This window comes from Ambystoma mexicanum, chromosome 4p (assembly GCF_040938575.1).
Source record: "Ambystoma mexicanum isolate Mex_15411 chromosome 4p, UKY_AmexF1_1, whole genome shotgun sequence".
In the NCBI taxonomy this organism is placed as follows: Eukaryota; Metazoa; Chordata; class Amphibia; order Caudata; family Ambystomatidae; genus Ambystoma; species Ambystoma mexicanum.
Genome location: NC_090927.1, coordinates 827,255,038 through 827,280,173, shown reverse-complemented (window position 1 = coordinate 827,280,173; position 25,136 = coordinate 827,255,038). Strand labels below are relative to the sequence as shown.

Genomic DNA, 25,136 nt, shown 5'->3' with positions numbered 1-25,136 from the left:
TATGTCCATAATAAAAGCACTCTTGTCCCAAATAATGTTCTTGCTTCCTGTTATTCATGAGCCTGGCTCCAGGACTGTGTCCATCCAGGCCCCCTGTGTATGTGGCCCTTCAATGTTTGGGTTCTTGGCCCCGATGACACCTTGCTAGTTCTCAGTTGAGCCTTGTCTTGGTTGCCCTTTTGCAGAGTTGCTTGCAGCTTTGCCCCTCACAAGCCTAAACAGTTTGTGGCCCTTCAGTGATTTCATTTCTACAAACCTTTATAAAACATTGTGCAAGACTTTTACTTACCTGCAAGAAGATCTTCAGCTCCACTAGACTTTGCTCAACAAACATGGACTGTCCTGGCTCCCACAGAGACTCTTCTTACCTCGGACCTCTGCCTTTCCCCCAGTAAAGCGTTACTTTACTTTGCATTGGGAGGGTTCAAAAGTACTTACCAGTTTATGAAATGTTAACTTTTGTTTTATTCCCATATTTAATCTTTTGCACCAAACTCAGTATTGCTCTAAATGTAACACTGATGAATTAATGTCCACAGTGTCCTAACTATTAAAGTCACCCGGAGGTGTAGGGAATATCTGTGTTCCTTCCCCAATGGGTATCATCTGATTTAGAGAAACTAAGAGTCTGTTTTGAAGTATATTTTAAGTGTTACATGGTTTGCCCCTTCTAAAGAAGGCTTATACAACTGACTGTTAAATTAATAATTGTTTAATCAAGAAACATGGAGTCCAAGTGTTTATTTGAATAACTGTCACTTTGGAAGCTTGTGTTAAAATCTTACAGCTCACATTGACTGTTAGGCTGAATTGCATGCAGTACCCTCTGCGACCACCACACACAATTAGGACTACAGGTGTAAGCAAGACCAACCTTTGGTATATAAGTCTGTACCACAGTTTGTTGGTAGCGAGCTGAGCAGCCAGGCGTATCTCAAGACTGAATGTGAGCAGTATAAGTAGTTACACAAAGGACTTTCAATCACGGTGGTTCAAGTAGACACTTATACTCAAGGTTTTTTGGTATAACACTTCTTAATTTATTTACACAATCATTTATAAAACATTTCACTAGAGAAGACAACTTAATATTATAAACCAATGCACTTCAATACAAAACTCAAATTTTTGAGACAGTTTGAGCTCCCTTGAAAAAGGAGCCAAATGGCAGTTCAGTAACTTAGCAGTGAGCAAAAGGACAAAAGTAAGTAGAATAGATTATATATCTCCCTTTTCCTATCTCCTCCCCTTACTTTCTTCTATGCACTTTATCAGAATTGTCCCTGGACCTAATATGATAGCAACCTCGTCTGTTTCCTCCATCCTCCCATTACTGTTTTTTTCCTCCCCACCAGCACTATCTGAAATGTCGTCAGGCCTAGTATGATGGTCGCTTGTTTTGTTCCTCCCCTCCCTTTCTTCACCCCTCTCCCTCACCTTTTGTTTTTCTCCGGCTCTACCAGAAATGTCATCAGGCCTAGTACGGTAGTCGCCTGTGTTTCCATTTCCTTCCCATTCTCCCCCTCCCTTCCTTATCTATGTCTTAGCTCTTGCACTATCTGAAATGTCATTAGGCCGAGTACGATAGTTAATTTCACATCCTTACTGTTCATGGCCTGTAAGAATGTGGTTGTATTTTCCCTTGTTCCCTCCCTTGCCTTGAAGCGCTTTGAAACACATTGTGTATAGGCGCTACATAAATAAACGATCATATCATATCATATACTTTCTAGGCAATGCAAATAGTTTCAGTTCACCAGAATAGTTCAATTCAAGTCAATAGGCCAAGCCAAAGTCAATGGGCTAGTGTTCTGAATAGGAAAGAGCAGTTCTGGTATCAAACGGTAAAGTCTTTGCAAAAGTTCTCAGAAGTAGTTTAGGTGAAAAAGAATAATTTGTGGGGTCACAAGCTGATTAGGCCTGCAAGTTGGGAAAGTTTCATGGACTTTCTCTGTGAGCGTGGCGTTCTCTCAATCGGGTTGGCACAGTACCTTTGTATGAAGAAAACAAATGTTGCTGAAGTCGGGGTTCCTGGCAGTTCCTGCAGATCTCGCTGTTCCTAAACCTCAGTCTTGGGGACAAGAGGGAGGATGTCGGGGGGACTCCTGCACTGCACGGGATCGTTGAAGAAAGCAAATAAAATTGAGTCCCTTCAGTTCCAGTATCTGTAGATTCAAGAACACAAACTGGTGTCCCCATCCCTGGTTAAACCTAACCAGCCTTGAGAATGGTATCCAGGTGTCTTATGAGTTGATTGATCCCATCAACTCAAAGGAAGAAGCCGTTCATGAAGGAGCTTCTCTGTCGAGTTTGGAAATTCGGGCCTGCAGCAGGGCTTCACCGGGCCAGTGGTTGCAGCAGCCGTCCTCTTTCAGCTGGTCTTCGGTTCTTTCGTTCCACTGGTCGACTCTGCCTTCCAGTCCACAAGACTCGCCTTTTAAACAGTTTTCTCCCTTTCATTGCAGCCTAGCTGTGACTCACACGGCAGGGTGGCTGTCCTTGCCAGACAGTCAATCAATCACGCCAGAGTGCATTTGGGTCTCCAAGAAAAGACTAGGCACAGGGAGTTTCGGGTACCTCCCTCACTTCCTGCCCCCGCCAGACACCCTAGAGCCAGCGGTGGGTTTCACTCGTGAAGCCCGCCAAAGACTAAATGAACAAAGGGACCAAACCTGATTTGGCGCGCAGAGTAAATCTCAAGGAGGACCTTTCCACAAGGAAAGGACGAAAAAGACCGGGGCCATTTTGACCAAAAAAAAAAAAAATGGCACCCATGGGTGCTTTACCGTGCCTGCGAACGCAGCCCGCACTGAAATCCCACAATGGTAGTAAAAACGTAAACCACTGCCACCAGCCATTCAGTGATGAAAGCGGAACATAAAAATGTTACAAGAGAAGCTAGACAAAGGGGATACAAAGTAACCCCTCCAGCACCCTATTGTAAGACAGTGTGTGCTGGGTCTAGAAAGTTACAAACGTAAGTAAAAAGTCAATTTCACTTTACTGCCTGGGAAACAGTTTATCCCAGAGAAGGTATTTAAACCTTTGGGAAATCAGAAAGACTCCCCTGGGTCACTGCACTGAAGTTGCTGTGTGACACAATGTAAAAGATGATGCCTATGGAGTTTATCAGACTCCACAACCACAAGAAAGAGTACAAAATAACAGGACATGAGTGTGTGGGGAAAAAGGGTCTCACTCTCTCCAGGTAAAAGAAATCAAGTCCTCAAAATCCAGCAAAGTTGCTTGGGGTCTCTAAGATGGAGGGAATTGGCACATTTCTGAGAATTCTCCCCAACACACCCACATCGTGCTCCGACCTTCCTGCAGACTCTTGTTCCTAGTCCTTGGTGGTGGTGACGAAAGGGAGGACGTCTGGAGGGCTCGTGGGGAATCACTCGAGAGGGGGACTTTGCAGCAATGGATTTCCCTCGATTTAGCGGCTCTTTGTGGTTTTCTAGGCTGAGACGATTTCCAGAGACCAGAGAGCCTGCAGTGTAACCAGAGCCTGCTGTTACCCTTCCTTCCAAGTGACCTGGGGACTCTGAAAACGACGACCCCGACCCAGAGTCTGGTGAGACTCACTAGATTCAACCACAAAGATCTGCATTTTGAGCCATCCCACGTCATGCTGCAACCTTGCGGGGCTGCAATACCCAAATACCTCGAGCCATTGTGCGATGCACGGTCTTCCGAATTCTGAATGTTGCTGAAACTTTATGGGCATCCTGTGGACCTCCAGAGACATGAATTGAGTCTGAAATTCCCCTGAGAGTGCTGGGTCTTGCAAATGAAGAGAATCAGACTAGCGATTTTCAGTCTTATCCTGGCCCTCGAAAAGGGTGCAAAAATCCACAGAGCCGCAGCCGGTCATGAAGTTACTCTGCCTGGAGCATCCCCTCTTGATGCCTGCTGAAAAAGCCTTTCCAGGGTCCTGTTTTCTGTCTTCACGATAAGGAATTCAGCACCTGGGTTTTTGGCTGCAGATCCTGAAGTCCATCTGCTTCAAACTCTTCTTCTGTGCTGAGGTACTGTGCTGACTTATTTAAGGTATTTACATACCTCAAGTCTCTTGTGATTCCTGTGTAGTTTTGAGGTGTTTTCTGTGATTGGGAGGCCTCTCGTCCAGTTCACCCAGGCCCACTGCTGGAGTTTTCTGTGAAGCCCCTGGACCTCTAACTCTTAAGTAAAGTACTTACTTGTTCTAACAGTCTTCCTTAGTAACTCTGACTTTTGCTACTTAAGAACCTATCCTGACCCGCCTGTTCGGACACTGGGCCCTAGTGACCCCCCCCCCCCTTCTGCCACTGAGAATACTTATGCTCCAATAACAAGGTAAAGAATTCTAAGGTTTGGGCCTTTTGCCTAGAAAAGAGAATAGGTGTTTAAAAGTTATTTGCAGAAGAAGTTGGTTGGTAACTAACTCAGAGTGAAAAGTTACAAAAGTTATTACTTACCTTAGAAATGTGCTGCCATTCAGAAAAGTATCATGTAACCTCTTTCTTTCCTCAGAAACTGTTTTGCCAGTCTAACATAAAGTAGATGGGATACATTACTCACCGTAGCCAGATTTCTGGTGCTTCTACCTGCTTAGATTCACATGGCTGCATAGTCCGACATCTAGTGGAAGTCGCATAGTACAAGATTTGTTTTCAAAACTCGAAAACGAACGTCGACAGGGGGTGTTTAACAATACTATGCCTAGTGTGACGTGTACTGTACCCATGGTCCTTCACGTGTCAAGGTCCCTCAGATTGTTTCTGACATGAGGTTACATGAAGTGTAGCATGAATACAGATGTGAAAGCAGAAACTGTGATAACCCAGAAAACATCCATGCGTCTTCTACTCCAGTTGGGGAGGAAGGGTGGGCGCATGTGAATCTAAGCGGATACAAGCACCAGAAATAAGATTACGGTGAGTAATGCATCCCTTATGGAGCTTGTGGATCTGCTTAGATCACATTCTCTGCATAGATTAGTGAGTAGCATCTGGAGAAGGAAGAGGGAAGTTAGAAGGTACAGCGGCAAAGATGTTTTAGGAACGGGGGTGGTGTGTGTGTGTGTGTGTACACACACATATATGGATGGAACTCCATGTAGCAGCTTTGCAGATGGCGTCTAGAGGGACTTTGGCAACGAAAGCTAAGGTAGCTCCTGTACCTCTGGTAGAATATGCACTTGGAGTGAAAGGTAAGGCTTTCTTGGTTAGGGTTGTATGCACTTGACTATCCATCTGGAGATGGCGTTCTTTCATATGTGATCACCATCTCTACCACGCGCCATGGAAACAAAGAGTTGGTCTGTATTCCTTAGTGCTTTTGTTTTCCTCATACAAGACTGCCCGCCATACACCAAGTGTATGGAGGCTTCTTTCTACTGAGTTTGATGGATTTTGAAAGAAGGTATGAAGTTCTATGGATTAGTTTACATGGAAGTTTGAAATTACCTTAGGTGAGAACCTAGGATGCATTCGGAGGACAACCTTGTCCTTCTGTATTATGAAAAAGGGGTCTTGTAAGGACAAAGCAGGTAGCTTACGGACTCGTCTTATGGAAGTGATAGCTACTAGGAAAGCAGTCTTGTAAGTAAGATGTTTTAGGCTGGCCTTGTGCATATGATAGGATGTGGCATTTAGAACGCGCCTATACACAAGTGTTTCAAGGCGTAGCGAGGCATGGGAGGGGGAACAGAGTGAAGACAGACAACGATCTTACCAGGCCAAGTGTCAATCAGATCGCGCAAGTGCAAAGGAAGGGGGGGGGGGGGGGAAGAAAAGTGCAGTGCATGGGATAATAGAACAACAAGATAAATAAAAGACCGGCCAGCAGGTGGCAAGTGCAGGGTGAGTGCAGACATAAGTGCTGGTGGGGGGGGGGGGGGGGGGGGGGGGGCTATAGGGACAAGCGCAAAGGGTGGACCCACGAGCTTGGAGAGCACAACATTGAGATCACAACCTGGTGGAAGGTTGGAAATTGGGAGGTATAGCCTCTTTACTACTTCCATGAATGCCTTAATGACAGGGACTTTCCACCAGGGCACCTTGTTCTGTGAAGTGCTGTTAGCAGACAGGGTCGTCAGATGCACCTTTATGGAATTAAATACTAGGCCGGAGTCTAGTAGGTAAAGCATGTAGTGTAGAACATTGGGGTTAGTTGGTCCCACTAAAACAAGGGAAGTCCTCTCTTGAGCTTCTCTAGTCGATTCGGAAAAGCAGTTTCAACACAGCAGCAGGGCTTCCCCGGGCAGTTCAACAGTCCAGGAGGATGCAGCAAGCTTCGCTCCACGATTCCTTCGTCAGATGTTTCGTCCAGTGATTTATCTTCAGCTCAAGAAGCCTCGCCTGTTATGCAGGTGTCTCCCATTCATGCACAGCTTAGCTGTCACTCACACAGGAGGGAGGCGGTCCTGCAAGGACAGCCAGCCAATGAAGGCTGGGTGCATTCAGGTTACCAAGGAGACTTAGGACAGGGAGTCTCACTTCCTGCCCTGCCAGACATACTGGAGCCAGAGGCGGGTTTCAGCACTGAAGTTCACCAAAGGAAAAACAAACAAAAAGTGTTAAACTTTGTTAGGCAAGATTGGATGTAGTAACTGTGGGAGACTACAACAGCCTTGTCCTCTTGGCAATAGTTAACCCAACCTTTGGTATAGGCCTGTACTACACAGGTTGGTAGAGCAGCAAGGCTTATTCTCAAGAGGGGTCAATGTGAGCTGTAGGGTTGTAACAGTTTCACAGTGACATGTATTCAAATAACACTTATACTCAAGGTTTCTTGATAAAATAATTATTTATTAATTTAAAAGTCAGTTTTAAAATAAGACTTCTTTAGAAGGGACAAATATGTAACACTTACTTCACAAATGCACTTAGTTTCAGTAAATAGGTAGATACCCTTTTGGGATGGCACACTGACACTTCCAACACCCTGAGGTGACTTCAATAGTTAGGACACTGCAGACATTAATGTATCGCTTGTACATTTAAAGCAATACTGAGGTTTTGTGGCAAAAGGAAAAAGTTAGGGAAGGAAAATAAAAGGTTAACAAGTTTCTCAAACAGGTAAGCACTTTTCAATTCCCCACTGCAATATGATTAACCCTTTCCCAGCTATACAAGTAAGATATGTGTGACTTTTTGGAGGGACAGATCAACACAAAATCAGAGGGTAAGAAGAGTCTTCAGGGATCCAGGACAGCCAATGTCAATTGAGCAAAGTCTAGAAGAGCTCAGGCACTTCTTGACAATTATCACAAATGTTTTGCACAATGTTAAAGAGTGTTTGTTGAAAAAGAAATTACTGTTGGGCCACAAGCTGGGAGGCCTGTGAAGGGCAAAGCTGCAAGCAACTCTGCAATAAGCAGCAAATGCAGGTCTCAACTGAGAGCTAGCAAGATACACAACCAACAAGAGGTAAGTACCCCTTAGTTCACAGTACCTAGAGTCTGAACAACAGGTTCCTGCTGGCCTCTGTTGTTCCTGGGCCTCAGTCATGGGGACAAGAGGGAGGACATCTGGGGACTCCTGCACTATGGTTTGAAGGTCAGTGGCAGCAATGGGCACAGTTCTGATCAGTGGCACTTTGCGGTTTCACCTACTCGCAAATAGCACCTCTGCAGTTTTTGGGAACACCTTGTGGACTTTCCTTGCTTCCTGGGTCCAGTACTCTTGAGGTGGCTCAGGTTTGGTTGGTTATTCCTGCATCAAGGGAGTCTGGAGGATCTTCCTGGAGCTTCGGTCCAGCTTAAAAACGATGCACTTGATTCTGGCTTTCCTGTCCCCTGGCACTCGGTTCCTGCAGCAGCAAACAAGTACAGCCAGCAGAGAGATTGCAGTCGAGTTAGTCTTGGGGCTGACTGGTCCCACCAACCCAAGGGGAGAAGTTGTCCTTGCAGGGCTTCACCTGGCAAACCAACGGCCCAGGAGGTTACAGCAAGCTTCTTCAGTTTTTTTCTTCAGTTCCTTCGTCGAGTGGTTGACTGCCTTCCTTGCAAAAGGCCTCACCTTTTATACAAGTTTCTCCCATTCATTTGCAGCCTAGCCGTCACTCACACAGCAGGGTGGCTGTACCCCAAGCACCACCAGCCGGCCAATCAACTTTGGGTGCATTCTAGTAACCAAGGAGACTGAGCACAGGGAGTTTCGGGAACCTCCCTCGCTTCCTGCCCGTTGCTGGAGCCAGAGGCGGGCTTCAATAGTGAACCCCGGCAAATGCAAAATGAACAAAGGGACAAAACCTGGTTTGGCGCACAGAATAAATCTCAAGAAGGACCTTTCCAACAAGAAATGGTGAAAAAAGAAGACCGGGCCAGTTTGACAAAATGGGCACCCATGGATGCCTTACCTCAGCTGCAATTGCAGCCCGCAGTAAACACAATGGTAGGAAAAGGTAAACCACTGCCACCAGGCATTAATTGTAGAAAGGGTAACATTAAAAAATGTTATATGAGTAAGTAGACAAAGGGGCTACTAAATAACCCTTCCAGCACTCTATGTAAGATAGTGTGTTCTGGATCTACAAAGTCCATTTTACTTTACTACTCTTGGAAACCTTTGAGAAATCTAAAGGACTTCTCTGTGACACTGCATTTATGGTGCTTTGTGTCACAATGTAAAAAGATGATGCCTATGGGTTTGTCAGACTCCAAAAGCAAAAGAAACACAGGGTTCAAATCAAAGAAAAATACATGAGTGGGAAAAAGGTCTCGCTCTCACCAGGATAAAGATTAAAAGTCATATAAAGTCCAGCAAAATAGTTTGTGGTCTCTAAGGTAGAAGGAAATTAGCACATTTCTGAGAATTCTCCCTAACAAACCTGGTTTGGCGCGCAGGGTAAAACACAAGAAAGACTGCATAAGCAAGAAATGGTGAAAAAAAAACATGTGGCCATTTTGATAAAATGGTCACCCATGGGTGCTACACTGTAGGCCTGCGGTAGAAAAGCACAATTGTAGGAAAATTAAACCACTGCCACTCAGCCATTTAAAGTAGTGAGGGTTACAAACATTTTTACATGAGTAAGTAGAAAAAGGGGCTACTCAGTAACCCTGCAGTACTACACACAAGATGGTGTGTGCTGGATCTACAAAGAGAAAAGGTAAGTAAAGTCAATTTCACTTTACTATTCCTGTGAACAGTTCTCACAAGAAAAGGTATTTAAACCTTAAGCGAAATCTAAAGGATTTCTCTGTGACACTGCACTGAAGGTGCTGTGTGTACCCATATAAAAAGTAGATGCCTATGGAGTTTGTCAGACTCCAAATACAAAGAAAGCACAGAATACAAATCAATAATACATTAGGGATTGAGGAAAATATGTATCACTCACTCCAGGATAAAAATTAAAAGACCTTAAGTCCAGCAAAAGAGCTGGGGGTCTCTAAGGTGAAGTGAATTAGCACAGAAATGAGAATTCTCCCCAACACTTATATCAGAGTTCTTGGATAAACCTCTGAGAACTGTGTTTTCCTCTTTAGAGAGGTTATGTTTTTGAAAAATAAAATATTCCAAAGCATGTAGGTCTTTTAGCTCACATTTCTCAAATGTAATGTCCTGTGGAATTTGGTTTTCCTGAGGTGAAAAGGTAGAGGGCACATGTAGGCCCGGATCTAGTTCTTTTTCAATATCGGGAAAGTCTTCATTAAAAAAAAAAAGAAACCTTTAGTCGGACTGTTAGGAATCTGCATTTGCAATGTGAACCAATCGGTTTGTTGCGATGGTACAAATAAGAGGCCTTTCTATAATTTGGAAATTTGGCCTTAAGAGAGCTCCAAGTCGGCAAGATTAAAGATTGGCATAGTAGAGGGATTAATGTCTGCCTCTGTCACCGTGTTTGATGCCGTTAGGTAAGAATTGATGCAGTCACACTGCGTGAGACTACACAAGACGTATCTGCTTGGTATTAGGCAAGATTGTATGCAGTACCCTTTGGGTGCACTAGAATAACCTCGACTTCCTGGCAATAGGGATCAAACCTTTGGTATAAATCTGAACTACACAGGTTGGTAGCGTGTTGAGCAGCCAGGCTCATCTCAAGAGGGGAAATGTGAGCTGTAGTGGAGTTACAAAGATTCACAGTTACAGGTATTCAAATAAAGTCTTTGTTAGGGAGAATTCTCAAAATGTACTAATTCCTCTCTACCTTACAGACCCACAGCTCTTTTGCTAAACTTTGGGACTCTGTACTTAAATTTGGTTCGTTTTCTGTATTTATTTTCTTTAGTTATGGAGTTTTAACCAACTCCATAGGCATCATTTTTATTTGTGTCATACAGCACCCTCAGTGCAGTGACACAGAGAAGTCTTTAGGCTGCCCCAAGGTTTAAATACCTTCTCTGGGATAAACTACTGTTTTCCAGAGAATGTCAAGTTAAATTGACTTCTTTTTAAATTCCTAGACCCAGAACACACTATCTTCCTATGCTGGAGGGGTGACCTAGTATCCCCTGTGTCTAGAAACTCATGTAGCAGTCACACAATACCCTTTTCTATCGAAAGGGCTGGTGGCAGTGGTTTTACAACGAACTACCATGATTTTTCCCGACCGCGAACACCAGTAGCTAAAAATCGCGGGAGCCATGTTTTTCAAGATGGCGCATTAAGCCCCTTTGTTTAAACATGTCCCGGTCTTCTTTTTTCGCCATCTCTTTTTTGGAAAGGTCCTTCTGGTGTTTGTCTCTGCGCGCCAAACTAGGTTTGGTCCCTTTGTTTCTATGCCTTTGGCGGGCTTCAGGACTGAAGACCGCCTCTTGGGCAGGAAGTGAGGGAGGTGCCCGAAACGGCATGTGCTTCGCCTCCTAGGAGACCCAAATGCACTCTGGCGTGACTGGCTGGCTGACTGTCCGGCAAGGACAGCCAACCTGCTGGGTCAGTGGAGGCTAGGCTGGAATGAAAAGGAGAAAACTGTTAGGTGAGTCTCTTGGACTGGAAAGCAGAGTCAACTACTGGAACGAAAGAATTGAAGACGAGCTGGAAGAGGACGGCTGCTGCAACTCCTAGACCGTTGGTTTGCCCAGTGAAGCACTGCTCCAGGTCCATATTGCCAAATTAATCTCGACAGAGAAGCCCCTTCAAGTATGACTTCTCCCTTTGAGTTGGTGGGACCAATCAACTCGTAAGCCACCTGGATACCATTCTCAAGGCTGGTTAGGATTAACCAGGGAGAGGCACACCAGCTTGTGTGCTTTAATCTACAGCAACTCGAACTCAAGTGACTCCATTTTGTTTGCTTTTTCCGACAATCCCGTGCAGTTCAAGAGTCCCCTGACGTCCTCACTCTTGTCCCCACGACTGAGGCTCAGGAACAGCAAGATCTGCAGGAACTGCCAGTAACCAACGACTTCAGCTGCATTTGTTTCTTCATACTAAGGTAGTACTGTGCCAACCCGATTGAGAGAACGCCACTCTCGTGGTGAAAGTTTGTGAAACCTTCCCAACTTGCTGGCCTAATCAGCTTGTGACCCAACAAATGATTTTTTTTTTTTTGCCTAAACCACTACTGAGAACTTTTGCAAAGACTTTACCGTTTGATACCAGGACTGCTCTTTCCTATCCAGAGCACTAGCCCATTGACTTTGGCCTGGCCTATTGACATGAATTGAATTCTTCTGGTGAACTGAAACTATTTGCACTGTCTAACAAGTATATGTGATCTATTCTACGTGCATTATGCCTTTTTGCTCACTTTATTTCAGGGGAGCTCAAACTGTCTCATAATCTTTGAGTTTTGTATTGAAGTGTATTGGTATATAATATTAAGTTGCCTCCTTCTAGTGAAATGTTTTCTAAATGACTGTGTAATAAATTAATAAGAGTTTTACCAAGAAGCCTTGAGTATAAGTGTCTACTTGAACCACTGTGATTGAAAGACCTCTGGGTAATAACTTTTACTGCTCACATTCACTCTTGAGATAAGCCTGGCAGCTCAGCTCGCTACCAAAAAATGTGTGGTACAGACTTAAACCAAAGGTTGGTTTGGCTTACACCTGTAGTCCCAATTGTGTGCAGTGGTCCCAGAGGGTACTGCATGCAATTCTGCCTAACAGACCCCCCACGGATGGGGCGCCCTCAAAGGTCTAAGAAGCCACTCCTCAGACCGGCCAGTCCTGGGTGAGGCATGCCCCTGCTTGCCATACAGGGCAGGGGCCTTGGCGTTGAGCCACGCCGCCAATCTATTGTGCCAATCCTTGACTGTGCGTTTGATGAATCCCAGCCATATTTCTGCTTCTTTGTGATCCGGATGGAGACAGAGGCACTGCGAGTGTTTGTCCTTCACACAAACATTCCTTAATCCGCAGCTGGAGCAGAGCTTCAAGAGAACCTCCGTCATCCTCCTCTGACATTGTCCCGCGTGCGGTGTAGGCCCGATGGCCTTCTGGAATATTCGATGAAATTGACAATTCTTGGCCTTGAGGGGCGATGAAAGACGCTGACAAACGGATCCATGCTTGCCGTCGAAGAAACTAAAGAGCGGACGGGCTCCATTTGATAAAAATTTGCATTTAAGGAAAAAGCACAAACAACTCAGAAAAACTCTCGGAGCAAAACACGAGGACTCCCAGCACTTGAACGTGCAGTAAAAATCTTAAGATGGCTGCCAGAGGAGGGGCTTAGGGAGAGGGCAGTCATTGGCTGGGGGCAGTATGACCCCGAGCTCAGTGACTGGTTTATAGGAGAAAGACAGTTTGAAAGTGAAACTTTTCTTTTACCCAGGGGTCCAGCCTGACAACAGGAAATATTCATGAGCATGTGAATCCATGCAGACCCCATGCTGGAGAAGAAGTCTTTTACAAACTGAATCCAAAATTTGACGGAATGTTGCTAGTAGATGAAGCTTTTTAAAGAATGCTTATTTAAACGTTGTGTATATATTAAATAAATATTTATATATAACTTTAAGTGTTGCTTGGCTACTTGTACCTACTGATTTTAGATCTACAGCTCACATTAACCCTTTTAAGGTAAGCCTTGCTGCTCAGTCACACCACCAACTTGTGTAGCACAGGCCAATCTTAAAAGGGGGGGGGGGGTTACCCAATACCAAGCAGATAAGTCTTGTGTAGTCCTCACCAGTTGGACTGCACCAATTCTTACCCAACAAGCTCTTCCAGGACAGCAGCAGAAGTTGGTCACCAGGCCTCCTCCAGACGGGTCTCCCGTCGCCTCATGGGTCTCACAGCTGGACATGAGTCTTAACTCCTTCAGGTTTCTCCAGGATCTCTCTAGAGTGGGTACAGGGGTCCTCTTCTTATCCCAAAAGCCAGGCAAGAGCAGAAACTCCAACTACCCAATAGCAGAACTAGTCCCACACATACACCCCAGCAGTGGTCCATCAGGACCACTGGCGGCAACGCTCCTGCCCAACACTCTGACACACTGAAACCAGTTTGTGGATTGGGACCAGACAGTCCCAGCCCACATTCTGCCAACAAACACACATAGCCCTCCAGTAGCCGCCAAAAGCCTATGCTTTCCCTGACACTCGAAGTCCACATAAGTATTTCCGTGGCCACACAGGCCAGGTAAAAGGCTAAAAGACAAGATGGCCAAAGGACAGCGATAAACCTTGTGGCACAGCCAGGTTTGGTCACTAGCCACAGTTAGTATCCAAATGCGTTAAACGCAGTAAGGCTAAAACAAAAAGCACCAATAAATGGTAAAAAGTCACTGCTTTCACCAGCTTGTCCATTTAGCACACAAAAAAAAGTGTACCGCATTGTACCACATTGTACAATTATAAAACGTTACCACAAGTGATAAGTTACTAAAAGGAGTAACTAAGTAACAAGACTAAGGGAACAAGGTTTCCCAGTACTGACAGCCTGAAGGACATGTCAGTTTCCCCATAACAGATGAGCAAAAGACAGTGTAGTGAAGCCTAAAGCTTCAGCGCACTTTCAAAAATTACAGGCCAGGAACAAAAAGAAAAATGTTTGGGGGTCCATTAAAATGGAAGGCAAGGTGCTGTAAGAGAAATCTTTCCTAACATCGACTTGTCAGAAGCTTCCAGATTTGCAGTATTTAACAGGAACTACAGCACAACTTCTGCAATCTGTCCCCGCATTTTACAGAAAGGGGCGGTCTGGCTATCCAATCAGTGCAGCTACCCCCCCCCCACCCATACCCCCATTCAGAATATCACCTTGCCTGAAAGGAGCCGAAACAGCTGATAAATTCTGGACTCCTCCCAGGGGTTCCTGCCTTCTCAGACACTATGGAGCCCTGGCAGGGAATACAAAGGATTCCCGCCAAAGACCAAACTCCCACCGAGGTCGTTCCCACCTAGAATCATAGGGGAAGACCTCAGAAATTACAAGCAAACAAGAAATGGCAAAAAAAAGGAGCCCACCATTTTAGAAAAATTGTGTCCCGTCTGTGCATTACTGAGGCTGATTTAACAGCCTGCTAGAGGTAAGACTAAAAAGTGACTACAGTAAAACCACTTCCAGCCATTCATGGAAAACTCACAATTGCAACAAAATGTTACCAAGCAAATAATAAAGGGGATTACATTGTATTCCCCAGTTACGTCACAAAAGGTGGGGTGAGCTGGCTTTTGCCTATGTAGAAGGGATACAAATATCCCGTCTACCCTTGGGAACTGTACTTCTCAAGTTTAGCCAGAGAAAGTAAAAAGGGAAGCCCAAGGGACAACCCTGTAACAATAAAAAAGGTATATACCAAAAGTTGTCAAAAGGAATACAATTAAAAAGGACACTATGGGTAGTCTTAAAAACACCCATAAAAAGAGTAAAATGATCTGTGAATGTGGAAAAAGGTTCCCACTCACTGAGTGTATAGGGAAAAATAATCTACCAGTCCAGCAAAAAGTTGGGGATTCTCACAAGTGAGGTAGATTTAGCGCCAACGTTAAAATCATAACACGTACACTACACGTCACGCTAGGGAAAGTGTTAGTCACGCCAATGTTGACGTCCCATTTCAATCTTCGAAAAAAATGCAATACCCTGCGACCACTAGATGTCAGACTTTATGCACAGCATGCAATTCTAAGCAGATTCACAACCATCAGAAATCGACAATACGTTTTAAAGGCAACTGCTTCAATATTAGTTGCTCGCGCTTACAATCGTTATAAAAAATTACAGTAATGACAGTTCTACCGTATTACTTGTAGTGCTGCGCGCCCACATTTGTTACAGAGAAATTACAGTTTCATTAATTTACTAAAGTCACTCAGATACATTATGTAGGAAGGAAAGGAGGGTTATTCAATACTATAGCAGTAATTCACTTTCTAGTAACACTTTTCAAGGCTTCTAATGCTTTGGCATATCAATCCCTAACCAACTATACAAGAGTTCAAAGACAGTGTACGAGTGGAACAAAAGTCTTATGGGGATACGAGTTAATAGTAAACATTACATGTAATATAGTATGGATTAAGAGTTGTTTGTAACTTCCGGAATGGTATCATTTGTTTTTGAGAATGGTTTGGTTATTTTTATTGGAATAATCAAATAAAAGTGATTGAAGCCCCAGGAACGCTATGTAAAGAAATTCAAGCAATTGTTCAGCATATTTACCTTCCATCTGTTTTTCCAGTAAATACTGATCCCTCTCTTTTCTCCTGAAAGCTTCCTGTTTCTGCCGGATTCTGTATCGCAGTTGCTCATCATCCGTATCAGATGATTCAGAGGCTCTTTCGCTTCTTTCCTCTTCACTCTCAGCTGAGTCATAATCACCCAGTCCACCTGCGTGCATAAAGCCCAGTCTATCACAAGGTAACAATAAGCCCTAGTCGAACACACTTAAGGAGCTCAAGAAATATTATTTGTTTACATTTACAAACCATTAAACTCATTCAAAAGCAGTCGTAGAAATGGAAAGATGATACAGTTCCCTACAAGTGGTTAATTCAAAAACATTTTGTAATTTCTTTATACAAATTCAATTAGTTAATATTAGCATCTTGTTCAAAGAACGAGATTATTAGGTGAAATGTTATTTGTCTTGATTCAATCGAGCATTTTAATTAGTTTGAGCATTATCCTCAATTCTTATTGTGCATAGTTTCTGCACAATATTTAACATGATTCAACACATGCTTGTTGCATACCAACAGTATTACAAATGTGCTATAGCAGAAGACTGGTGCAAGTAACAGTGCATACATTATTTCAAATATTAGGCAAGATTGTATGCAGGACCCTGTGGGAGACTGCACCAGCCTTGTCCTCTTGGCAATAGTTAACCCAACCTTTGGTATAAGCATGTACTACACAAGTTGGTAGAGTGACTGAGCAGCCAGGATTATCTCAAGAGGGGTCAATGTGAGCTGTAGGGTTATAACAGATACACAGTGACAAGTATCCAAATAAACACTTACAGTCAAGGTTTATTGATTAAACATTTGTTTTTTTAATTTAACAGTCAGTTTGAATAAGCTTTTGTTAGAAGGGAGAAAAGATCTAACAAAAATATACTTTTTTTTAAAAACAATTTTATTATTTTATAAACACTCCAAACATTACAAACAAACAGGACGTTTATAGTTAAACTTCAAACATTACATTGCAGAATGCACTCTTCTGTCCTCCCCCCTCCCTCCCCATTAACTTGAGCCTTAATATTCATGTCATCCAACAGTACATCCTCGGGCGTGTCTGCTGCTATCATTACTTCCATGTCATCGTCACTGTGGTCAGCCTGGGAGGGACCCCCCATTGAGGCCACCAGCTGCCTCCATGCTATTAGGGGGACCCACCGCCTCCCCCGCCCCCCAGTGACTGCTTGATACCAGGCAGCCGTTTCTGCTTCTGCCCACTTTAAAAGGTCTGCCCACCACAGTTCGATTCTGGGTCGGTGGCCCGCTTTCCATCACATTGCAATTCTCTGTTTGGCCAGGATGTAAGCCAGGTCTTTCATCTTGCTAACGTGCCTCAGGTTGCGCAGTCTGGTAAAGCCCCCAAGCATGCATGCCCAAGCCGACTCCACATCCAGCTTGACCCCTCTGTCTGCCAATCGTGTTTTCAGTTCTGTCCAGAACCTACCCACCTCCGGGCAAGCCCATAACATGTGCAACAGCCCAGCCTCCTCCTCCTCCTCCTCCTCCTCCTCCTCCTCCTCCTCCTCCTCCTCCCCCTCCCCTTCCCCTTCCCCTTCCCCCTCCCCTTCCCCCTCCCCCTCCTCCGGCATTTTTGAGTCTCCAGGCCCCCAAACCTGGCTATTTTGCCGGGGGTAAAATATGCTCTATGAGTGACATACAGTTGGATCTGCTTAAGTCTCGCGTTTCGGGACACCTTCTTATGATACCTTTGGGCCCTCTCCCATTGTCCATCCGTCATGGGTTCACCCACCTCCTCCTCCCAATCTCGCCTCAGCTGGAGCAACTCTCTCCGCGTCCTAGTTCCCAATAACTCATATATACGAGATACTTCGTGTCCACCTTCCGAGACGTCATATATCGTCTCTATGGTAGCATCAGGCTGTTCCACAAGCACCGCCTCAGGCCATCTTTCTCTCACTCGTTTGGTGATTCTAATATAAGTAAAGTGCTGGCCTTTATGCACCCCGGTGTCCTCCATCAATCTCTGAAATCCAGTGCCCTCCCCTCCTGCCATATGTCTCCCAGGGTAGCCAGGCAAACCAGTTCCCAGTATCTGCGAATCCCCTTGATCAGCTGGGAATCTTCCCCACATAAGGCCACTAGCGACACCTGCAGGGAGAACGGGGCTGGGTCTCCCCTCGTCTGCCATGCCCTTCGCCACACCTCCCAGCCAAGCACCAACAGCCTCGCCATTCCCTGCACCTTCGATTTAGGCAACCACACTATCCCTCTAAGGCAATATGGGGCAGGGTTCTTTCGCAGCAACCTAGCTTCAGCCGTTTCCTCATCGGACAGCCATCTAGCCACGTATTGGAGCTGTCCTGCCATGTAATATAGCTCAAAGTTATAGCTCAAAGTTCAGTCAGGTTTATACCACCCCCATCACACGAGTTTTGTAATTTCCAGAGAGCCACCCTGTTTCTGGAACTGTGCCAAATGAAACCTCTGCACAGGCTATGAAGACTGGTGAAGAAGCGTTTGGGGATCATATACGGGATGTTTACAAAAAAAAATGTAACAATCTGGGCAGGACCACCATTTTAAGCAAAGCCGCCCTCCCCATCATGGCCAGGGGCAATCTGGACCAAAACCCCATGCTAGCTCCAACACCCTCAACTGCCTTCTCCGTATTATGTTTGTGATATGCCTCTGAGGTGTGGTAGATATCAATGCCTAGGTATCGGAACGTCTCAGTTCGCCAAGGTATCGGCAAAACAGGCAGTTTTTCCAATGGGGTACCCCTTTACCTCCCCAGGGGGAACACACTGGACTTCCTAGGATTCAGTGCTATGCCCGAGAGGGTGGCATAACGTTCCATCACCTCCAAGACATACTGCAGGTTCTCCCCCGGGAAGCGCAGATACAAAAGCATATCATCGGCATACAGTGATATAAGGTGTGCACCTCCTGCGGTGCAGATCCCTACCTCCCCGTATTGTTGTCTAAGGCACACTGCTAGGGGCTCTAGCGCTAAAATATACAACATGGGCAACCAGGGGCATCCCTGTCTGGTACCCCTGCTAAGTTGCCACCTTTCTGAGATGATGGCACCCGTCTTGACCCTTGCGATTGGGGAGCTATATAGCATCTTGACCCATCTCAGTTACCCTGGCCCCATCCCATATTCTTTCAGGGTCGCCAGCAACCTCACTGAATCAAAAGCTTTGACCGCATCTAATGAAACAATTGCCAGCTCGCCAGGGTCCTCTCTGATTGGTCAATAATATGGTGCAATCTTCTGAGGTTGTCCGTTATGTTTCTACCAGGTAACTAGCCAGTTTGTTCAGGGTGTATCAGCTTACCTATGACTCGTTTAAGCCTGTTAGCCAGCACAGCTGTAAGGATTTTACTGTCCTGATTAAGCATTGATGGGGGCCTGTAGGACCCACATTCTGTGCTTGGCTTACCCAGCTTCAAGAGTGGGATGATCACCGCTTCTCGTAGGGACTCTGGCAGCCCCCCACGTTCGTAAACCTCGTTGAACATGGCCAGTAGCGGTGGAAGCAACTTTTGTCTATACGTTTTATAAAATTCACAGGGGAGCCCATCAGACCCCGGAGCTTTGCATGTGGGTAGGTGCTGGACCACTGTCTCTAGTTCATCTAGGGTAATTGGGGCATCCAGGTCCGCCCATTCCAAGTCATCTAAAGAGGGCAGTCCTATGTCTTCTAGTGTTTCCTGGATCTCCCGATCCCTACTTTCCCCCCCGTGTCCTCATATAGACATTTATAGTATCTGTGGAACTCATCATTTATCGCTTCTCGAGTATCCCAAATCTGGCCCTCCTCATCCCTCACTTCTCTAATCACGGGTCGTGGCGTTTCATTTTTATATAGCCAGGCCAGCAATCTACCCGGCTTGTCTCTTCCCGCATGCTGCCTTTCCACATATTTCTTGTAATTCAGCTTACACAATCTATCCAAGAGCTCACTGCTGGTTTGTTGCAGCAACCTCATCCTTTCCCCATCTTCTCAAGAGGCGCCACCCTTACGCATCATGTCCTCCAACTCCCGTTCGGTTTCCTGCAATTCCTGTAATATGCCTTCTTGGAGCCCTCTGGATTTTGATATGGCTACACCCCGCACTACCACCTTAAAAGACTCCCACACTGTTCCTACTGATTTCACGCTGCCTGCGTTAATGTCAAAGTACTCTGTGATCGCCTCCCTCAGGTCCTCCCGGAATCCTGCAGGGACTCAGCTCTGAGTCTCCACGTCGGAATCCGCACCCTATGGGGTTGGTGTTGCCACTCTAGGACCAAGGGGGAATGGTCCGAAAGCACCCTAGCCTTGTATTCCGCACCCACCATTTCTCCTACTATCTCTGTGGGAGCGAACACATAATCAAGCCTCGTGTGCAAGCCATGCGGCGCGGCATAATGCGAGAACTGCCTGTCTGCCGGGTGCAACCGCCTCCAGACATCTTCAAGCTTAAAATCTGTCAGCAGGGCTTGTAATGCCTTAGCAGCCGGGTGGGTTTGTCTAGCTTACCGTCTGATCTGTACATTTTTGGGTTCAAAGTGCAATTGAAATCCCCTCCCCATAGGATTGTGTCACCCATCAGGGGGCTGATTTTACTGTACAGGGTCCAAAAGTAAGCCGCTGTTTCTTGGTTAGGGGCATATACATTTATAATGTTCACTTCTCGGTTTTCCAGCATCTCTTGCACTACAACCATTCTACCTTCCGGGTCTACCGTGGACCGAGTCAACTGAAAGGATACGTGCAGCGCTACCCATATAATGACTCCCCTTGCATAAGCTGAATGTGGCTCCCGTGGTGCTCCCTCTCCATTTCTTCTTGACTACCTCCAGTTTTTCCTTAGTGAGGTGGGTTTCCGGTAGCAGTGCTATATCAATCCTCATTCTTTTCAAATACATCATTACTTTATTGCGCTTTACATAACTATTGAGGCCCCTCACATTCCAGGTCACCATTTTGAGACTATCCGACGCCATTCATTTGGCATCCCTCCACCTCTTCTAGATCCTGCTTCCGCCCCTGATATTACGTTTGGCTCACCCCCCTCCCATTCCTCAACAAATCCCCCCACCCCTTTCCCAACAACAAACCCCCACACACCGCCCCTTACCTCTCCCCATCCCTCCCAGCTCCAACAAATGCCCAGCTCCATCCCTGGATCTCAGGCACCCCCGCGTTTGTTCCCGCCTTGGAATGCCGAGGGCAGGTACCCGACAGGGTGTCACCGGGCTAACGGTGAGCTAACCAAGTTTCTTTTTGTGGGGTTATGAGCGCTAGCTCTGCGAGGCTCCCGTGCTCATGTTAAAAGTCTCAGTGCTCACGGATCATATCCACTTATTTCGCTGACCATGTGCGCCCATGAGCTACATTTTACGCTATAATCAAGTCCCATTGTCTTATACAGTGGTGCCCCTCGGTACTGCAGACCCAGTTACTTATCTCCTCCTCCTTCATCTCCCGTCGGGACTCCCGACTCCTGGGGGGCAGCTTTGCGTGTCGAGCCATCCCATGGCTTCTTCTGGAGACTCGAAAAACAAGGTTCTATTTTTGGGAAACACCTTCAGCCTGCCTGGGTAGAGCAGCATGTCCTTGTAGCCTGTTTCACGCAATCTCCTCTTCACGGTCCCAAAGTTCATACGACTATGTTGTACCAACAGGGTGTAATCTGGGTATGCCGTTATGTTTGCTGTTCCCTTCTGTATTGTTCCACCCTTCCGGAAATGTTCAAGGATCCTTTCTTGATCGCGATAGTTCAGGATCTTGGCGATCACCGGCCTAGGGGGGGGTTCCTGGCGGCAGTTTCCTCTTTAGGGCCCTTTCCACCGCAAACCCCTGGGACAATACTCCTCCAGTAATCTCCTGCAGCAGCATCGATTCAATAAACTCCATAGGGTTGGGTCCCTCAGATCCCTCCGGCAGACCAACAATGCGGATGTTGTTCCTCCGGGCACGTCCCTCTGCCTCCTCCGCTCTACTTTCTAGGTTGCCCACGCGTTGCACTAGGGTGTGGAGGTCCAATTTATGCGTTGCTTTCCGCTGTGTTTGGGGCCACCTCTTTCTCTAGGTTCTCTGTGCATTCTGCCAGTGACCCGACGTCTTGCCGGAGGAGATTCACTTCCTCCTTTACTGCCCCAACTTTGAGCTCTAGTGCTGCCTTCAATTCGGTCATAGCCAGTCCCAGGTTGGTCTCCCAGGCCACTTTTAGGTCGGCTATGGCAGCAAGGATCTCCTGGTTCGTTCCTATGGCGACTGCGCTCCCAACAGGGGTTTTGTCCTTACTTCTGGCTCCCTCCGGGGCCGGTGATGTTCTGGCGTATACATACAGCGTGGGTTGCTTACTCTTCGCTCTCAGGAGGTACACTTGATATTGCGTCGTGACAGAAACGTGTGGACGGGCCCCACCACTCGTGTCTACCAGCTCTAGTGGGTTTAGACTGCCACTGGCCTCCGGATCTGGGCAGGTCACGCAGGGGAGGTCTTGAAGCTGCTTGTTTACTGCAGGGGTGGACTATGACCTCCCCCGTATTAGTATGCGTTGGACCTCTCGAGCCTAAAGCTCCTGCTCCAGTAGATCCGGGCCCCTGGGCTACCATCCAGGGCCTACAGAGCACATTCAGTGTTTTGCAAGTCCTGCATGTGTCCTCCTGGGACCTCGAAGGTGCCCCAGCTTCCTGCCAACTGTTATGCACGTTTTATAGGCCACCCGTGTCGTAGGTGCCAGTGAGCCCCCCCGATCAGTCCTTGGGGCGAGCTCTGTTGTCCCATGTGGCAATACAGGCTGCTCTGGGCTCCCGAGCGCAGAGCCCTGTCCCAGCAGCTTATTTATATCCTTACAATCAGTTTCTCATGAGCCCATTGTCATCATAGACTGTGCATTATAGCCGAACGTGTGTCCTCCAACGGCCCTTTGATTTAACCGCAAGGTTTCGCGAGCTTCCTTTCCTTTACGAATGACGGGGCGGCACCACAGAGGCCGCGTCCCAGTGGTGTTTGTTTCGCTCAGGGTCCGCCGTCAGTGTGCAGTGATCTGCTTCACTCCTATGCGGCAAAATGTCATTGCTTCAGTTCTTACGATCTCGGGACCCATGACCCACCCACACTATCGGGCTACTATGTATCTTCCTGAACCGGCACTTGCCTGCGCAGCTGCTCTCCCTCGGCAGACCGCCAACTTTTGCAACATTGTTTCAAACGTGATTCAATTCATATTCCGGCACTTAGGTCCCGACTGCAATAGGTGGTATCTTATCACTCGGGACCCGCTGTGCCCCGGTGATGAGCCGTCTCCTTTGTTCTCACATGGGCACCATCTTGTTTTCATTATCTCGTCAACTTCTCCTGGTCGTAAGACGCATGCACGTCTATCACGGCAGATTCCTCACCGCTGCCTTCCGCTCACTTTCATGCAGCAGTGGATTCAAATGTGCGACGCACAGCCAGCTTAAAACACCGTTTTACTTAAGGATCGTTGTCGGATCAGCAGGAGCCCTCCAAAAGCACGCCTCAATCCATGGCCGTTTAGCCACACCCCAACAAAAATATACTTCAATACATACACACTCAGTTTCACTACATCAGTAGATCCCCATTTGGGACGGCACACAGACACTGCCTACACTCTGAGGTAGGCCACTGGACAAGAACACAGGCACATTTAGAGCAATACTGAGCTTAGTGGCAAAGGTTAAGGGTGAAAACAATCGTTAACAAGTTTCTCAAACAGGTAAACACTTTTAAACCACCCAATGCAATGTTGATTAACCCATTCCCAGCTACACAAGGAATGTGTGACTTTTTGGAGGGACAGATCAAAGCACAAAGTCAGAGGATAGAGTCCATCAGGGAGCCAGGACAGCCAATGTCAATTGAGTTCAGTCTAGAGGAGCTGAAGGTCTTCTTGAAGGTAAGAAAAACGTCTTGCACAATGTTATAGAGTTTTTGTTGAAAATGAAATCACTATTGGACCACAAGCTGGAAGGCTTGTGAGGGGCAAAGCTGCAAGCAACTCTGCAGAGGCAACAAAGACAAGCCTCAACTGAAAGCTAGCAATGCTACGCAACAAGAGTCAAGTACCCCATAGTTTACAGTATCTTAGGTCTGAAGAAATAGGTTCCAGCTGGCTTTGGTTCCTGTTGTAGTATGGCAGATTCTCGTCGTGGGGAAAAGAGGGAGGACGTCTGGGGACTCCTGCACTATGATTCAAAAGGTCGGTGGCAGCAAAGGGCAACTTCAGATCAGCAGCACTTGGCGGTTTCAGCTTCTCGCGAATAGAACCAACGCAGTTCTCTGATCTCTTATGGGCTTTCCTAGCTTCTAGGGTTCAGCACTGTGTTGAGGTGGCTCAGGCTTGGTTAGTCCTGCTTTGAGGGAATACGGAGATCTTCCTGGAGCTCGGGTCCGACTTAAAAACGATGCTCTCGATTCTGGTGTTCCTCTCCCTGGCATTCGGTTCCTGCAGCAGCAATGCAACTACAGCTAGCTCCGAGAGGATGTCCAGATGAGTTTGTTTTGGGATTGAATGGTCCAACCAACCCAAAGGGAGAAGTTGTCCTTGGCAGGGCTTCTCTAATCGAGGCGAATTCGGAGCTTCAGCACTGTCGCAGGGCTTCACCAGGCAAACCAATGGTTCAGGAGTTGCAGCAAGCGTCTCTTCCAAGTTCTTCGGATTCCTTCGTCCAGTGGTCGACTCTGCCTTCCAAGCAAAAGACCTCGCCTTTTATGCAGGTTTCTCCCATTCATTCGCAGCCTAGCTGCCACTCACAGCAAGGTGGCTGTCCTCAAAGGACAGCCAGCCAATAACCTGTGGGTGCATTCCTGTAACCAACGGGGATTAAGCACATGGCGTTTCGGGCACCTCCCTCACTTCCTGCCCTGCCAAACACGCTGGAGCCAGAGGCGGACTTCAATAGTGAACCCCGCCAAAGGCAAAATGTACAATGGCACAAAACCTGGTTTGGCGCACAGAGTAAATCTCAAAAAGGACCTTTCCAACAAGAAATGGTGAAAAAAGAAGAACGGGCCATTTTGACAAAATGGGCACCCATTGATGCTTTACCGCAGCTGCAATTGAAGCCCACGGTAGAAACACAATGGTAGGAAAAAGTAAACCATTGCCACCAGCCATTAATTGTGAAAGGGTAATATAAAAAATGTTACATGAGAAACTAGACAAAGGGGATACCAATGATAGTGTGTGCTAGGTCTAGAAAGTTACAATTGTAAGTAATGTCAATTTCACTTAACTGCTCTTGGAAACAGTAGTTCATCCAAGAGAAGGTATTTAAACCTTTGGGGAATTTCCCTGTGCCACTGCACTGAAGTGTCAAAATGTAAAAAGGTGGATGCCTATGCAGTTTGTTGGACTCCAAAACCAAAAGAAACAGTGTTCAAATCAAACCAAAACACCTGGGTGAGCCAGAAAAAGGGCTCACACTCTCAAAGGTTAAAAGTCCCAAAGTCCAGCAAAAGTGCTGGGGGCTTCTAAGGAGAGAGGAATTAGACACTAAAATGAAAATTCTCCCCAATATCAAAGAACACCACCACCACATACAAGGTGACAACGCATCTTAAGAAATTGCAGAATTAAGT

The 25,136-nt window shown here is 46.4% G+C and overlaps 1 protein-coding gene across 4 annotated transcripts in view; it reads right to left on the bottom strand.

Annotated features, from left to right (window-relative positions):
• The window catches only part of PNISR (PNN interacting serine and arginine rich protein), a 508,713-nt gene that overhangs the window by 18,241 nt on the left and 465,336 nt on the right, over nucleotides 1-25,136 (bottom strand). For all 4 annotated transcript variants that reach the window (XM_069606402.1, XM_069606404.1, XM_069606401.1 and 1 more), the window contains one exon: nucleotides 15,545-15,712. In XM_069606402.1, the coding sequence (XP_069462503.1) occupies nucleotides 15,545-15,712 (168 nt within the window). The remainder of the gene's footprint in view (nucleotides 1-15,544; nucleotides 15,713-25,136) is intronic.